Below are 14,676 nucleotides of genomic sequence, written 5' to 3'. Positions count from 1 at the left end.
GTGTATAACAGTGTCATTTTTATTTGATCTTATTCGAATGCAATTATACCCCAAAGGATATTTGAATTGATGTTTTTATGTCTGAGCAGGATGCAGGGTGGATTTTACAGAAAATTACAGAAAACCAGGGAGAAAATTTACAGAAAAACATTTCCATAATTGAAGGACTTTAGAAATTAATGTGTACATTTAAAATTGATTAAAACATTGCAAAAATTTCTGAATTAAAAGTAATACATATGTAACTTACTATTGAATATTAAAACGGATATTTTGCTTATGTACTGTTAGCATGTATCTTACAGCTTGACTCTTTAAAACTGATGCTGACAGCAGGGATATCGATACAATTTTAAATGATTATATAAAGATACACTAAATTTAAATGTGGTTGTTAAACAATAGACAAAATATACATTTATTATGATTTCAGAAAATATTGCCTAAAATTCAAAACGTAAGGTTATCCCTTTACATTTTATTCAATAACAAAAAGATGTCAAAAGGAGCATGTTATGTAAGTGCCCTATTTGGCCCCCAATATTAAATGCATTCTTTCAAGAAAAAAAAGAGTTTCAAGTTGATGGAAAGACATGAAAGAAATTGAAAGATATTTATTTTTGTGAAGCTTTTCTTATAAGCATTGATCATGACATTTACAACCCAAATAGGCCAATCATAGAGATTTTGGTGAAAGTTGACAAAATCGTCTTGATTTCAACCTCATACCGGTTTAGTAAACATAATGGAGGGTTCGACGCCCTAAATATTCAAGTCAGATATGTAATTTGATTTAATAAACATAATCGCAAAAGAACTTTTTTGTCAACCTATGAGCTGAATATTTTCGGTCCTAAAAACCAAGTGAAATTCATCCGTTTTCAATGTTTTCAAAAGTTGTGCTATTTGTGATGTCACGAAAAGAACATTTATTTGTAAATATCCAGAAAAGAGTCTAATTTCCTATCTAATCAATCTTTTAGCAATGATTTATCCTTATTTGTAATTTTTACAAGAAACTAGAGGCTCTCGAGAGCCTGTGTCGCTCACCTGACTCTACTTTGGTTTTAGAAATCATGTAAAGATAGATAAAAATCATAACAGATACCCAAATAATGATTGAGGCCAAATTTTGATTAATATTGGTCCCGTTATTTAATAAAATATCCTGGTGGCCATCTTGAACAGTAAATCGGCAACAAAGTAGCAACACTTGGTCAGCACTTCATAAGGAACATTCATGCCATGTTTGGTTTCATTCCATTCAGTGGTACTCTAAAAGAAGACATTTGTATGTATTTCCCATAGGGTCCTATGTTAAACTAAGCCCCCCGTTGGCGGCCATCTTGGATGATGGATCGGCTACAAAGTAACAACACTTGGTCAGCATCTCATAAGGAAGATTCATGCCATGTTTGGTTTCATTCCATTCAGTGGTTCTCTAAAAGAAGACATTTGTATGTATTTCCCATAGGTCCTTTGTTAAACTAAGTCCCCTGCTGTCGGCCATCTTGGATGATGGACCGACTGCAAAGTAACAACACTTGGTCAGCACCTCATAAGGAACATTCATGCCATGTTTGGTTTCATTCCATTCAGTGGTTCTCTAAAAGAAGACATTTGTATGTATTTCCCATAGGGTCCTATGTTAAACTAAGTCCCCCGCTGGCGGCCATCTTGGATGATGGATCGGCTACAAAGTAACAACACTTGGTCAGAACCTCATAAGGAACATTCATGCCATGTTTGGTTTCATTCCATTCAGTGGTTCTCTAAAAGAAGACATTTGTATGTATTTCCCATAGGGTCCTATGTTAAACTAAGTCCCCCGCTGGCGGCCATCTTGGATGATGGACCGCCTGCAAAGTAACAACACTTGGTCAGCATCTCATAAGGAACATTCATGCCATGTTTGGTTCCATTCCATTCAGTGGTTCTCAAAAAGAAGACATTTTTATGTATTTCCCATAGGGTCCTATGTTAAACTAAGTCCCCCGCTGGCGGCCATCTTGGATGATGGATCGGCTACAAAGTAACAACACTTGGTCAGCACCTCATAAGGAACATTCATGCCATGTTTGGTTTCATTCCATTCAGTGGTTCTCTAAAAGAAGTCATTTGTATGCATTTCCCATAGGGTCCTATGTTAAACTAAGTCTCCAGCTGGCGGCCATCTTGGATGATGGATCGGCTACAAAGTAACAACACTTGGTGAGCACCTCATAAGGAACATTCATGCCATGTTTGGTTTCATTCCATTCAGTGGTTCTCTAAAAGAAGACATTTGTATGTATTTCCCATAGGGTCCTATGTTAAACTAAGTCCCCCGCTGGCGGCCATCTTGGATGATGGACCGACTGCAAAGTAACAACACTTGGTCAGCATCTCATAAGGAACATTCATGCCAAGTTTGGTTCCATTCCATTCAGTGGTTCTCTAAAAGAAGACATTTTTATGTATTTCCCATAGGGTCCTATGTTAAACTAAGTCCCCCGCTGGCGGCCATCTTGGATGATGGATCGGCTACAAAGTGACAACACTTGGTCAGCACCTCATAAGGAACATTCATGCCATGTTTGGTTTCATTCCATTCAGTGGTTCTCTAAAAGAAGTCATTTGTATGCATTTCCCATAGGGTCCTATGTTAAACTAAGTCCCCGGCTGGTGGCCATCTTGGATGATGGATCGGCTACAAAGTGACAACACTTGGTTAGCACCTCATAAGGAACATTCATGCCATGTTTGGTTTCATTCCATTCAGTGGTTCTCTAAAAGAAGACATTTGTATGTATTTCCCATAGGGTCCTATGTTAGACTAAGTCCCCCGCTGGCAGCCATCTTGGATAATGGACCGACTGCAAAGTAACAACACTTGGTCAGCATCTCATAAGAAACATTCATGCCATGTTTGGTTCCATTCCATTCAGTGGTTCTCTAAAAGAAGACATTTGTATGTATTTCCCATAGGGTCCTATGTTAAACTAAGTCCCCCGCTGGCGGCCATCTTGGATGATGGATCGGCTACAAAGTAACAACACTTGGTGAGCACCTCATAAGGAACATTCTTGCCATGTTTGGTTTCATTCCATTCAGTGGTTCTCTAAAAGAAGACATTTGTATGTATTTCCCATAGGGTCCTATGTTAAACTAAGTCCCCCGCTGGCGGCCATCTTGGATGATGGACCGACTGCAAAGTAACAACACTTGGTCAGCATCTCATAAGGAACATTCATGCCATGTTTGGTTCCATTCCATTCAGTGGTTCTCTAAAAGAAGACATTTGTATGTATTTCCCATAGGGTCCTATGTTAAACTAAGTCCCCCGCTGGCGGCCATCTTGGATGATGGATCGGCTACAAAGTAACAACACTTGGTGAGCACCTCATAAGGAACATTCATGCCATGTTTGGTTTCATTCCATTCAGTGGTTCTCTAAAAGAAGTCATTTGTATGCATTTCCCATAGGGTCCTATGTTAAACTAAGTCCCCCGCTGGCGGCCATCTTGGATGATGGATCGGCTACAAAGTAACAACACTTGGTCAGCACCTCATAAGGAACATTCATGCCATGTTTGGTTTCATTCCATTCAGTGGTTCTCTAGAAGAAGTTCAAAATGTAAAAAGTTAACGCCGACGACGGACGACGACGGACGACGCCGGACGACGGACGACGGACGCCAAGTGATGAGAAAAGCTCACTTGGCCCTTCGGGCCAGGTGAGCTAAAAAGGGCCCTATCGAACCTACACCTTTCATAAATTTAAAGTAAAGAGAAACTCAGTGAGTTTGAACAGAAATTTCAACCCAATAATGTACATTTTGTACATGCACTGTAGTAAAAATTTTCACAAGCCCCTCTATAATAGATATGACAATACATTGTAATCCCACATGTTTGTGCCTAATTTCCTTGTGTTTGTTACAGTCAAAGTTGAAAATTTTATCAGCTAAAAACTCTGCTACGAGGCGACCTTCTAGTGATAACAAAGTTATGTCTGAGACTCTATTAACTGTCAATAGACAGGGGAGAAATATATTCTAATGAATGCAAACAGAGACAACTTACAGCTGTTTATTGATGATAAAAAAGTACCGAAAATGACACTAAAGAACACTTAAATACAAGTTTAAGTAACTCTATGAGTCACACATACAGATGTAGTCATTACATTCCCTGCAAATTATCTAATGCCTGCTACAATTATGTATCAATTTACTAAGTATTTTACAGTCTATGTTATGTCATCTAGTGCCTTTGCATTTCGATGCAAGTCATCAAATTCAAGTATCTATTGTATACAGATGCATGATCAGAATAAACATTTCTTACAAGTATAATTTAGGCCATTCCAAATAGAATACATGTTCTTCAGACTTTTGTGTACAAAAATTGGAGGGAGTATGGGTAATTTTTGTTTTTCTTTTTTTCCTGAAGTGGTTACTGTTTAGCAAGAGAACCTGAATTTTGGTTAGAAGTTATATTTTAAATTTAAATCAACGAAACATCAGCAACGGGAAATAATTTTTTAACATTATAACAAATTATTTTTTTGTGAACTGTGGGGCAAGCAATTCAATTCTAATAAAAGAACAGAGTTCCAATATCCTCCGCATTGCAAATATTTTATCTATCCAAGGTACAAGGGCAATAACTAAAAAAAGCACTTTTTTTTTGTTCTTTAAAACTTTTTATCAATATCTTAGAGAAATGAAGGCTTCAGAGCAAATGCAATGTGATTTCCATTAATGTAATTAATATTTCCAAGGGGCATAACTTGTTAAAAATTTTTGATCAGAACTTATTTTCAAGGAACATTGCTGATATAAACCTATGATATAAGTTTCATCAAAATCTGGCAAGAATTGAACATATGAGAGCGCTAACAATGCAATTTTCCATATAATCAATATTTCCAAGGGGCATAACTCTTTTAAAGATACTTGATCAGCACACATTTTTTAACTGGTCAAAGACATTGATGATATAATATATAATATAAGTTTCATAAAAATTTGGCAAGAATTGAACAAATGAGAGTGCTAACGATGCAATTTGCCCTATAATTAATGTATCCAAGGGACATAACTCTTTTAAAAATAATTGATCGGCACTGATTTTTTTAACTTGTCCAAGACATTGCTGATATAAACCTATGACATGAGTTTCATAAATAGCTGGCAAGAATTGTACATGTGAGAGTGCTCAAGACTGAAAGGACGCCCAGTATTTCTATGTCCCCAACAATGCGTTGCGCGGGGGGACAAAAATAGAATTATTGATTTTATTTGAATTGAAGTCTTCTGAGAATGGCAGTAATTTTTTCAGTTTTCCAAAATTTTGAAGCGAGACAATCTGAAGATATACGAATCAATTTGTAGTGCTCTTACAGGTAGTTAATTTTATCTGTCAAAATTCTGTTTTACTTAGCCAAAAGAAAAAACTAACTTTCAATTTCAAACAATCATTGTTAATCAATCGATATTAAATGTAAGACAATTCCTCAACTTGTACAGGTAAAACCTCAAAAAGCAGAGCTTTTTTTCCAAATTACCATAAATGCATAGTAGAAAATAGACAAAATTCAATTACTTATAACCAAAAAATATGTTATACAACTGCACCATATGTCAACACCTGAACATACATTACTTAATATTTAAGACAGAATTGCCTTAAACTTTAAAGTTTTATCATATATGCCTAATTAAGCTTGTAGAAACAAAGCCTGGAAGCTGTCTGCTTAAAAAAGAATTGAGGAAACATGACTCAGATGTTTGATGAATGGTTTTCGAATCAAAGACTTTTCTATCAACAATACGGTATGAATTTAACAGGAATTTTTAATAATCTCAGCAGGTTTACCATGTTGTGTTGCAACATAATAATAAAATCAATACACAATCCTGTTATATCATACTTGGTCACACATCAAAATGTGTCAAATGCAAATACCAATTACTAATATTTCAATAAATAAACATGCATTATTGTAATTGTAAAAATTGTTCCCGTCTGTACAATCACTGTCACCAAATTTTCATCATTAAAAAACTGATCAAACGCCTTTGCAAGTACCGTATACTGCGTATAGGTCTAGAACCACTAATTAGAGATGTCCAATAAAAGAACATAATTCCATGTAACCAACCTATTTGAAAATATCTCTGGTTATTGCATTGAAGCATGACAGAGAGATCATAGAGTAAAGGGTTATTGTATTTTCTGCTCTACGATTTAAAAACTATAAAACTATTTTAACTCGGATGATATGTATGTCTAAGGGGCTGTAAAAGGTCCGGATTCTCATCAGTCAACGAATTTACTGACCCCCTATAAATTCTTGTTTTGAGTATAACTCAGATCTGCACCACATTAAAAAACAACGAAAAGACAAAAATGAGTGTACCTTCATGTTTGCATTGCTTATCGATTTTTTTTTCTACATGACAAATGCACAGTATTTCGATGATTTATTCAGTCTTAACAAATTTAAAGACCCCTATAAATTATATATCAATAAAATTAATAAAATAATATTGTTGATAGACTTCAGGATATATAGAAGCTTTTTTGCCTGGAATTGTCTTCTGTATTTGAACTTGTACAGCGTTTTAAACTGTCATTCCAGCCAAAACTTGTGCAATCCCCAATCAAGCACACCTTCTACATGTAACATACAGTCTACATAGGGAATTTGCCTTCCTATAAATTTATCATAAATATACAAAATAGTTGTTTTGAGACACAGTCTCACATTTTAAAGATAAATGGGGAATGTGTCCAGCGGACACAGATGATGCCCCTGCTTGTATATCTTATAAAGTTATAAAGGGACATAACTGAAGAACGGTAAAAGTGACACTACCCAAATTTGTACTTGATCTGAGTTTTGTGGTAATAAGTATTGTGTATAAGTTTCATAACATTTGGTTGAGGCAAACATAAGTCAGAGAACAGAAACGAAAATTTTTGCATTTTTTTCCATTTGTAAAGGGGCATAAATCTAGAACAGTAAAAGTGACACCACCAAAATTCAAACTTGATCTGTGATTTGTGGTAATAAGCATTGTGTATAAGTTTCATAACATTTGGTTGAGGCAAACTAAAGTTAGAGAACAGAAACCAACTATAATAAACTGCTTCGCTGAGCGCAGCTGGATACGCCAGCAGAGGTCCAACCCTGAACAGTTGGGGCAAAAATGGACACAATATTCAAGCTTGATACAGGTCTGAATTTGGATTGTAATTTAATATTTGATATATTATAGGTTTCTGAATAAATGTAGTCAATGAACTTGAAATTGGTTATATGAAAGATTTCTTGCTGTTGTGCCTGACACTGTGCTGGTGCGTAATACTTAGTAAATCTGTTGTCAGATTATAAACAAATAAAATCTTATAACTCGGAAACATAAAATCTAAAATTTATGAAAATCAAAAGGGAGCTTACAAAAATAGATATAAACAATTTACCCAAGTTTCATAAAAAATGCTGAAAGCATATTTGAGTTATTGTCCGAAAACTGGAAAATCCCCCTTTTTGTAATGAATAAAACCCAATAAATCGGAAACGTATAGTCTGAAATTTATAAAAATCAAAAGGGAGCTCATGTCGATAGAAATAAACAATTCACCAAAGTTTCTTGCAAATTGGTGAAATTTTTTTTGGAGTTATTGTCTGAAAACTGGAAAATCACCCCTTTTTTAATGAATAAAACCCCAAAACTCAGAAAAGGTAAATCCGAAATTTATAAAAAAGAAAGGGAGCTCATGTCAATAGATATGAACAATTCACAAAAGTTTCATGCAAATTGGTGAAATTTTTTTTGAGTTATTGTCCAAAAACTGGAAAATACCCCCTTTTTTAATGAATAAAACCCCAAAACTCGGAAACGGTCAATCCTAAATTTACAAAAAACAAAAGGGAGCTCACATCAATAGCTATAAACAATTCACAAAAGTTTCATGCAAATTGGTGAAATTGTTTTTGAGTTATTGTCTGAAAACTGGAAAATCCCCCCTTTTTTAATGAATAAAACCCCAAAACCCGGAAATGGGAAATCTGAAATTTATAAAAAATGAAAAGGAGCTCACGTCAATAGATAGAAACAATTCACCAAAGTTTCATGCATATTGGTTAAAGCATTTTTGCATTAATGTCCGACATGTTGACGACGGACGGACGGACAGACAGAAGATCAACCATAGTGCGTCCATAAACGGGCGTATAAAAAATACCTAAGGATGTACAGACGGACAAGGGTAAAACTTAATCCCCCCTCTGCTACGGCTGGGGCATAAAAATGTTTGAATCAATATGACCATATAAAGTGGTCAACACCACATGATGGCAAACATTGTAGTACCAAATATGTGAGGTTTCTATCAAATGGTCTAAGAGGAGAACTTTGCATTCACAAAGTGTTTATGTCACAATACTAACTAGAGGTTCTAAAGAGCCTATGTTGCTAACCTAGGTCTATGTGCTCTTCAACAATGAACACTTTCTGACATTGTAGACTTGAATAGAATTCATGACAAAATTCTCTTTGTTGTTGATCTTCGACCATGACTTATTTGTAGATCTTGTCTTGCTGATCATTTTTGCTATTTTTAGTGTGTATACATTGCATATAGCTATCTATTACAGCTTTCAAGATACAATTTAATAGGCTAAAACACTAAAAGTTGGTAAAAATTTATTATTAAAAGAGCAATAATTCTAATAACGAGTCCAGTGAAGAATTTGGCCATTTATCTTATTTGTAGATCTTGTCTTGCTGATCATTTTTATTGTTAAAAGTTTCTATCTACCTATTACAGTTTTCGAGATATCAGACAATAATGCAAAATATTGGTAATAAATTGTTAACACAGAGATATGTCTCGCCTATTTGTTATTTTGATAATGCAAATGTTGAAATTAAAATAGCAATACTTTAACATGTAAGTTATGCAAATATTCAAAGTCATTGAACCATGTCTGAAGGTACAGGGCTAAACATTCTCCATGGAAATGAGATATGCCAATGCTAATACAACTGCAAACCAAATACCATTGATTTTTAATAAGTCGTTCCCTTAAAACAAACCTAAACACAAACATAAACTTGTAAACTATGTAAAAGTTTCAGTCAATGAACCATAATTAGGGGGTGGGGTTATATAATCTCCATGGAAATGAAACTTGCAAATGCCAATACATTTGCATACTTTTTTGTAATGTGGATGATGATAGAAGTGATCCCTTTGTGTTGCTAAAGCTTTGCTGTCAACTAACACCAAATTGTCTTGTTTGTATTACTGATTTAAACATCTGTATTTTTTAACTTGCTATTAAAGCTAATTCTTTGCTTTTAGATTTTATATGTTCAGGTCTAATATGGATATTATTCATTCTTTTAGTAGTTATATCCATCCCTGGTTTCAGTGGTTTGGTGTCAGTTCAAATTCAAAATAACATGCTGTTTTGAACAGATATATCATGTTATGGAGGGGTATTTGTGAAAAATACCTGTCAAGGGACTGTAAAATTTCCCAAACCGCTAGGCGAGGGAAATTCTGTCCCAAGACTGGTATATTTCGCAAATACCCATCCATAACATGATATATCTGTTTAATTACACCGAATAGATTTGGATTGAAACTAATTCATTAACATGTTTATGCATTATTTTGAGAATAAGAGGATATTATCATAGAACAGCAGGAATTATACATGTACTAGTACGTGTTAGCTCGCTTTTTTATGTAACGTCATATCCAAAAAATGTTGGCGGGAAAATGCTCAAGAGGGTAAAAAAGGAATATCCAAAATGGCAGATACCATGGTATTTGAGGCAAAATCGTTTGAAATGAGGAAAAAATATTAGAATATGCGAAAAATACACTGGCTATCAACCAATCAAAATCTGGTTTTCTTATATAAGGTATAATAATGCTAAAAGTCAAACTGATAAGCTAGGGTAAAGAAAACTTTAAGGGGAAAATGGCCCAAATGCTTATGGATAATGTTTTATGATGAAAATTCATGTGTTTGTGATAAATATAATTGGTTAAAAATGGACCTTATCATTTATCTGCGGTCGTGGATTTCACAGACATTCCAAAAAAATGCTATGATGCACAAGTGAAAATGTCCGACACCACACAGCAAAAGTGATTGTTGTACAAAATGTATGACATCAATAGTGAAAGTGTGGCATATTCTCAGGTCAAGTTTTGCAGAATTAATATCAATGCAAATAGACTTTTATAAATATGGTTATTTTGGAATTTGCAACACTTGTTTTATAGATAGGTGTTAGGACATTATTTGAGTTTGAGTTAATTCCCTTGGCTGCCATTTCAGAGGGATAAATAGTTGATTTTCTTATTTGACGAACCAAATTGAAAAATGCAGTACAAACAAGTGTGATATAAAGAGATCCTTACTAGATTGTATAACGATGAATCAAGCAAGGCTAAAAGAAATAATAAAAGTACTGAACATCGGATGAGGCCAAAATAAATAAATGGTGTGTTTCCGGTTTCCCGACCCTACCTCCGTTTCCGACGCCGACCCTAAACATTTTATTGACAAAAATAAAAATAAAAATTCAAAATCCGGATCCGATTATACATTTGGAATACTATAGATCTTCAAAGCGTTTGATAATAACGACCAATATGGATAACAGTGTCCTCGCCTGCCCTAAATAGAGGGGCGGCCCGCCCTTCTGCCCTCCAAAGTAAAGGAATGCACCCCTCTGCCTTTTCAAAAAAATAAAATTTCCAAATTTCATGCCTACCGGCGTGGTAAAATTGTTACCTGATTGTGTAACATAATTTACTGACAATGGGATTAAGTTAAATACCTAATGCTTTGGCAGTTTTATCACCTTTGTTAATGATTGTTTCCTGCTAATTAGTGGATTTAAGATAATTGAACAAATACTAGATATTTAATACAGAATGAAATGTCCACATGTTATCCATTTGTAATGTTTATGTACAGCATGTACACCTGAAAAAATTTATTTCAGTAAACATAACATAAAAAATAAAATCATAACAATTTCAAAGGCATAGTTTTGACTTAATTGGTAAAAATTGTTTTGTTTCATAACCATGAGTATGAAATTTAAAGAAGAATCAAAAGATATTTGTACTTTGGAACATAACAAGGTTCACTTCCTGTTTTACTTCTTGTATTTTATAATCCTCCTGACATAGGAGCACTCAACAAATTTATTTTTAACAAAGATGGAGAAAAAAGTAAAGTTCTGTTTATACCTTCTGCAATATATTATTGCATTAATATAATATGATCATCTACATTCTCACCTGTTATATTTATAAAACTCCTTACTGAGGAGCACTTTGGTGTGCACTTAAAAATACTTTTTTGTAACAATTCAAATGATAATAAATAACTCTCAATAACATATATACTATATGTTTGAGCAAGTTATTTAAATGTAGATAATCTAATTACATTAAACATTCAATTTTGCATGTATAACTCCATCTTTCAAAACTACTTGTTTATTTTTATAGACTGGTATAAGTTATAAAACATTGAAATTTCTGATGATTATTTTCCTTACCAAATGTACAAGTTTGTTTAGATTAACATCAAAATGATATGCTTTGCTTCATGGTATGATAATTTGATAGAAAAAAAAATCTTACTGGAAACAACATCAAGAACACATTAATTTCTGAATATGGTTTAAATACAACTAATGTTCTCCAGCTGCATGAGCCTAGCAATATTCAAGGTAATTTATACACTGTCCAACGTGCCCTTAAAATCTGGGTTATAACGCTAAAGTGCCCTTTCAGACAACTAGCACCCTTCTGCCCTGAGATTCAAGCTGGAACACTGGATAAGTAAAGCGTTTCAAGGACCAAGATTTTAAATAAACAAGCATGGCTTTTCGAAAACCGTGTAGCGTATTAACTGTCAAATATGCGAAATGTGATCACATGGACGCAAAATATAATGACATTGATTCCGGATAATAACAATATGATGAATCTTTTTGAAGAACATCATGATGGACCTATAGACGAAAAAAATACGAAGTTGACGCACTTTGCTCAACTTCTTTGAACAGGTATAAGCGAGGTTTTTTAAATATTTGTATATATAACGAATAGTGTATTCAGTATATATACATATATTAACAAAATCTCGTCTTGTACCTGTGCCTCTTTGGACCAAAAGTCAGAGTCATTTCAGGTTGGACAGACTGTATCTGTCGGTAAATTGACTAACAATTTTATAGTAAAATAAGTTAAAATTTACTGCTAAAATCAATCCAGCTTTTGTTGTAAAACATGCTCTTACGAATGTTGTACAGAATTGTGCTCAGGACGCAACATAAACGGCTGTTAATACTTTTAAGTTTATGATGGCAAGTGGACAGACAATGTGGAACAAAAAGATGAAACTTGAGAAGCTTTCCCCAGTAGGCAGACATGGTGTATGATTCATATTCATTTATAAATGAATCTGCCCCAGCACCATGTCTACTTTTATTCTTTTTTATTTCTCTAGCTGGTCCCATAACAATTTATACAAGAAAAGAGAAAAAAATCATGTCATATTTACATCTGCAATTTATTTGACCAGTAGATTAATGAGGGTCGTAATTGGGGTACCTTCATGATGAATTGCCACGGAATAGAAGTTCCAAATGCAAAAAGTGTTCTGGAATATTATTTCCACTGGAATAAATATTACAGTATATGATCCTAACGGAATGAATGGTATAGAATATTTGTTCCAACAGGAACAGATATTACATGTATGACATTGTTTATAACAAAGTTTCCAGTGGAACTTCTGTTAGGCAGAACAAATATATATACGTAGACAGAACAATGACAAAAAATCTTGCCAAACGACGCTAACAGTAATTTTTGGTGCATGACGATAAAATGTACACTTTCTTTTAGACGGTAAAAAAATCGACTGATTTTGACGAATCACATAAAATGTTTTCCAAAAATAACGGTAAAGATAATTATTTGAGACCTCTGACCAAGGATTTGTATAGTATACAAATCATTGCTCTGACGAATCACGATGAGGATATTTTGATGAATTAAGGTAAAATTTTAACCAATTTGATGCTAACTGTAGCCGAAAATGACTGTTTGACACCTGACGGTAAAGGGCATTACTACCCTCATTAATAAGACAAAGATTTCACATTCTCACTCTTCTCTAAACCTGGAATTTTAATATTGTCAGAACCACCCAATCTTCAATCAACATCACATTCTGTCAAACATCAAAACACATCTGTATATTAAATAAAGAGGGTGCAAGGGCAGAGTATTAACCCTAAAAAAATCATAATTAATTGCTGCTTAGCATCGGTTCACAATCAAAACCCGTCTATAGACTACTTTCAAATAATTGCACTTTCCCATAAATTTCCTTTGTCACAATGCTAATGATACATCTCAGTAAGAATAGATTGTTGGATGATGTGGTTTATGCTGATTGACCAATGTAACTCATTCATATATAAACAACTGGAGATTGGTGTATAATATTGATGTCATACATGTACAAAAACCAACTTTTGAAATGTGGCATCAGCCATATTCTTTGTAACCTTAAATCTTATTGGAATGTATGTGATGAACAGTAATTGTGGACAAACAGCAATAAGGTGTATAGCGATAATTCCATATACATTTACAATGTATACACTATTAACATCTTTTAAAGGGTTTTTCGGTGGGTTTTTCAATTGTTTTAATATTTCTTCAGCTGGTGTGACAAGTATATGGCATCATGAAAAAAAGCTGGGTTAGTGTTTAGGTTTTGATCTTTATACCAATTTATGACAACTAAATCCCTCAAATTTCCTAACATAACAATACTCCTTCATGCATGACCAGGTTACAAATTTTTACTGCCTTCAAAAGGTTTTATTTTCAATCATAAATTTTAACAAATGCCAAGCATTTTAAGAACACTATCTCTATAATAAAATGAACATGAGGTTCGATTGCCTGTCTCAAGTTTTTTTGTAAATTATTTCACGAGATAAAGTAAATCTTCATGTAAATCTCGAGTGGAGAGATTATGAGTCATGTCCTACAAAGGGTTCAGAAACTTACCAGTCGGATCTGTAAATATAGAAGGATTTCCGGGTGATGGTCGAGACTGATCTTTTGTTTTACTCTTAGGTTTACTTGAGCTACTACTTTTTCCTTCTTTTCCTTGTTGAGCGCCCATTCTTCATTTGAACAAAATAAAGGGTGTATATTAGCCCCCTACACCGCTCATGGCACTACAAAGGCTAAGCTACATTATTTGTGCTGTTATGTCATGCCTTTGTATACTCAGGAAACATTATTGATAATTATATAAGGGATGTAATAGTCAAATTAATCAGATTTGTATATCATTTCCTTCCCTTTTCGGTGGCCGCCATATTGTCTAATTCCAGAACGAGTCTATTTTTCCGAATGAGGTGACCTCATCACGAAAATGACGTAGCATCACTAATTTCGGGAAACCCCTTCTAAAAATAATTTTAACAAAAAAAAAAAAAAGATAATTTACCAAATATGGCAACTACACAAATTAATATTAAGGTCAAGTTTTGTTTCTGCAATCGAACATAAACAAAACGTTTTCATATTTTGATTTTATCAGGGGAGGACTAT

General features: G+C 34.0%; 1 protein-coding gene across 1 annotated transcript in view; it reads right to left on the bottom strand.

The window, feature by feature from the left end:
- LOC127729028 (tyrosine-protein kinase Abl-like) overlaps positions 1–14,447 on the bottom strand; it is a 41,806-nt gene extending 27,359 nt beyond the window's left edge. Inside the window, exon 1 of the mRNA XM_052236630.1 lies at positions 14,125–14,447. Within this exon, the coding sequence (XP_052092590.1) occupies positions 14,125–14,242 (118 nt within the window). The 5' untranslated portion in view covers positions 14,243–14,447. The remainder of the gene's footprint in view (positions 1–14,124) is intronic.
- Between the last annotated feature and the right edge of the window lie 229 nt (positions 14,448–14,676).

The sequence above is a fragment of the Mytilus californianus genome, unplaced genomic scaffold, assembly GCF_021869535.1.
Source record: "Mytilus californianus isolate M0D057914Y unplaced genomic scaffold, xbMytCali1.0.p SCAF_2, whole genome shotgun sequence".
Classification (NCBI taxonomy): Eukaryota; Metazoa; Mollusca; class Bivalvia; order Mytilida; family Mytilidae; genus Mytilus; species Mytilus californianus.
This window is presented reverse-complemented; position numbering and strand designations above follow the sequence as displayed.